We start from the raw sequence: 3,475 nt of genomic DNA, 5'->3' as shown, positions 1-3,475 counted from the left end.
ACACACACACACACACACACACACACACACACACACACACACGCGTATGAACACAAAGTGACGTAATTAGGGCAGACAAGACAACAGGGCTAACAATGATGGACCTCATAGTCTGTGATGTGTGCTATAAGTAGACAATAAGCTGCTAAAGCTCCCACTCGACCCCTCATTATAGTCAGTCAATCCCAACATCAAAGGAAAGGCAACCTTATGGCTATAGGATGATGGTGTGTGTACGTGTGTGTGTGAGTGTTTATGAGAATTTGTGTGTGTATGGCTTTATGAGCCTATATGAGTGTGTGGGTGTGTTTATACTGTACATACATATGTTCTTCTTTGTCAATCTTTTACAGACCAATTTGCGTTTTACACGCTAAAACTAAGCACATTTTTGGAAAATGAGGACGTTTTGGCTGGTCTTCACATCTTCAAAGGGTTGTTTGAGGGTTTACAGATGGTGTTAGGGTTAATGTTATAATTAGATTATTTTAAAGGGTCAGTTCATACAAATTACAGTAAAACCTCTTTGGTAGAAGTTAGCTCCAGTAAAAACAGTTGAGAGCAAGGCTTGTAGATTATCCAGAGTAACCAGAAAATTGGTTTTGGAAAGGGAAGTGGCTGTTGAGTTTTTCAAACATCATCCATAGGGGACCACATACTACATTTAATTCAAACCATATATCATGTAAGGGAGGTAGCAGAAGTTTCAGATGCAGCAAACTCTCAACACATAATAAATGCATTTGCTGACACGGCTCAGGTAAGTGAGAAAATAGGTTTTTTTTTGGAAATTGGATGAACTGACCCTTTAATGTTAGGATTGAGGTTAGGTAGTGGTGATGGTTACATGTAGGGTTATGGGCAAGGAAATTCATTATGTCAATGTGGGTCCTCACAATTATAGAAGTATGAACATATGTGTGTGTGCACAGTTTGAGTGAAACAAACTGAAATTGAGAATGTCTTCTTGCGCATGTGCTTATGACTTATGAATAACTTTGTGTCAGAGAATCTGTCACTTCCTATTATAGTATAGAGAATGTGTGTGTGTTTTCAGCCTTCTGGCCTTGTCCTGTGTCTCTCTGACAGTATTTGGCAAAAGGCTAATTGACGAGGAGCCTCCACCTCGTCATGTTTTGTCAGAACATGAAGGCCATGCTGCTGGATCAACAAATCCTGGAGCACCAAATTCTGCCATATGTCCGGCCATGTGTTCCCATCTACCAGCTGGGAGCACTGGGAGTGCAGTGCCTGTCCAACTCACTGATTGGTGACTGGGACTGTGGCGCTCCAGACTGGGAATAGTACTTCAATGAGCCTGGGATGGTGCTACATTAGTGCTGGTACAGCTGTGAGTGTTAAGTCGTGTTTCCACTGTATGATTCAGCTTTGCTCGACTTGACTCATTTTTTTAATAACTACAGTTTTCTTTTTTCGTTTCCCACTGTGGATACTTTTAAAACTCCAGAAAAAAAGTAGTAGTGTTTGTGATGCAGTCGGCTCGTAAAATTGAATGAGAATCAAAGTCATTAAAAAAAAAATTAAATCGTGTAAAGGGTGAATCAAGATCGCTTAATCATGCAGGCCTCTGGAACTCTGTTCCAAGTAGGCCTGGTACTAAAACAAATACCATGTACCAGGTTTAGGTGTATCAAGTTTAGCTGATGGAAAACCAAAAGACAACAAGTTGGGTAGAGTTGAGTCAGGAGGTACCATGCAATGGAAAAGAAGCATTTGTGAAATTGCACTAACACTGTCAACATTGATGGTTTAATCCCTCTGATATTAAAGATATATGTTAAAGTGCTTTGGATAAAATCATATTTAAGGGATACTTTGGCTTATGAGGAATTAGGTGTTTTTTCTTACTTAGCATGAGAGGGTCAACGCGTTACTCTGCTGCCCATTAAAAATGTTTAAAAAATGTCTAAATGTTTAGCGGGTATAATGATTACCATGTTCATTGTCCTAGTTCAGTGTGTTAGCAAGATAACATTTGCTAATAAGCACTAAAAACAAAGTAAAACGCAGGCTGATGGGATTTGAGCTAATGGTGGTGGTGGCACTTAAAAACCAAAATGTCAGCCTGCTGGTGGTGCTACAGTAAAACTTTGGTCAGTAGACTACATCTTCTGGGGACCATGAATGTCTGTACAACATTTTATTGCAATCCATTAAGGAGTTTTTGAGTCTGGACCAAAGTTGTGAACTGACCAATCTACAGACTGACAAAATGGCATAGAGACAAGCTGCTAGTGTGGCTAAAACATTTTCTGCATGCTCTGCATGTCTAGGAGCTCATGTCTAATGTAGAGCTAGTCAGTAACAATAAAATCTGGCCAAACATGTTTTCACTATCAATCCAGGTTTGTGCATTTTTAGTGATTCTAATATCATAATAATGTTTAGTGTGTTGAAGTGAGTGAATTTAGCGTCAACTCAATTATTTGGTGTTTAAAGGATTATTTCTACAGGAGCTCCTCACAGATTTCCCAGCATGGGGAAATAAGTCGCTAATTTCACAGTTAAAGGAATTATGTTATAGCAAACATTCAGTCCAGTTGGAAAAGAAACAGTGGTTACAAATGATAATGCATTTTTGTTAGTTTGTTAGCACTAGTCTTTTCTTTTACCATCATCTTTTATAACACTTGGATAATGAGAATTTTAAGTTAAGTTTTCAGATTTACACTGTTTTCAGTTTACCCCATAGCTCAATGTTAAGATGTAGCATGTCATACCCACAGCAGTTAATAATGACTTATGTTTTCCACTCACGTTAAATAGTAAAACGTAGCTATTTGCCAGTTTTCCCACAGTCTCAATTTACAGCCAACCCCATACTTAGTTAATGAACTCCTTTAAAGGCAAACATAGTCATTGATTATTTTTCAACACTTACCAAAACATATAATTCTATAAATATATATCTATTAAATGCTGACTGCTGCAAAACTGAAGCTAATAATAACACGGCAGCTTCCACAGACATGCATATAGTCTGTGGGGTTTATAGGATAAAATGAGGTCTGTCTTACCTGGTTTGGTGACCGAAATTCTTGGTTATTGTCATTCATGTACATGTTGTCACCATCAAACTGTGGACAGAAACAGAAAGGAGAAATAAACATTGTATGCAAGAGGAGGTTTGGAGAAAGAAAATTGGGGACCGCAGATATGGTGCGAAAGGGGAAAAAGCTCTTTACGGGTGGCCTGAAGTGTGAGACTAATGACTTTGTCACTTTGGTTAAACCTTGTGGTGGCATGGCAGCGTGGGTAATTACTGCTCGTCAGCGGAACGGTAATTAGGCTACATGAGCACAGTGATGGGAGATGGGCTTTTCCCTGTGGGCTCTGCTGTGTGTCTGAGAGAAAAAGAGTGTGAATGAAACTGTGAGTGCATACAGTAGTGACGGGTGTGGAGACTGTGGAACCAGTGTGTGTGTATTTGTGTGTGTGTGTGTGTGTGTGTGTG

At 39.3% G+C, this 3,475-nt stretch overlaps 1 protein-coding gene across 3 annotated transcripts in view; it reads right to left on the bottom strand.

Moving 5' to 3' along the window:
* The window catches only part of LOC116692666 (thymocyte selection-associated high mobility group box protein TOX), an 87,659-nt gene that overhangs the window by 42,789 nt on the left and 41,395 nt on the right, over window positions 1-3,475 (bottom strand). For all 3 annotated transcript variants that reach the window (XM_032521137.1, XM_032521136.1, XM_032521138.1), the window contains one exon: window positions 3,039-3,098. In XM_032521137.1, the coding sequence (XP_032377028.1) occupies window positions 3,039-3,098 (60 nt within the window). The remainder of the gene's footprint in view (window positions 1-3,038; window positions 3,099-3,475) is intronic.

Source organism: Etheostoma spectabile, chromosome 7 (genome assembly GCF_008692095.1).
Source record: "Etheostoma spectabile isolate EspeVRDwgs_2016 chromosome 7, UIUC_Espe_1.0, whole genome shotgun sequence".
NCBI classification, from domain to species: Eukaryota; Metazoa; Chordata; class Actinopteri; order Perciformes; family Percidae; genus Etheostoma; species Etheostoma spectabile.
This window is presented reverse-complemented; position numbering and strand designations above follow the sequence as displayed.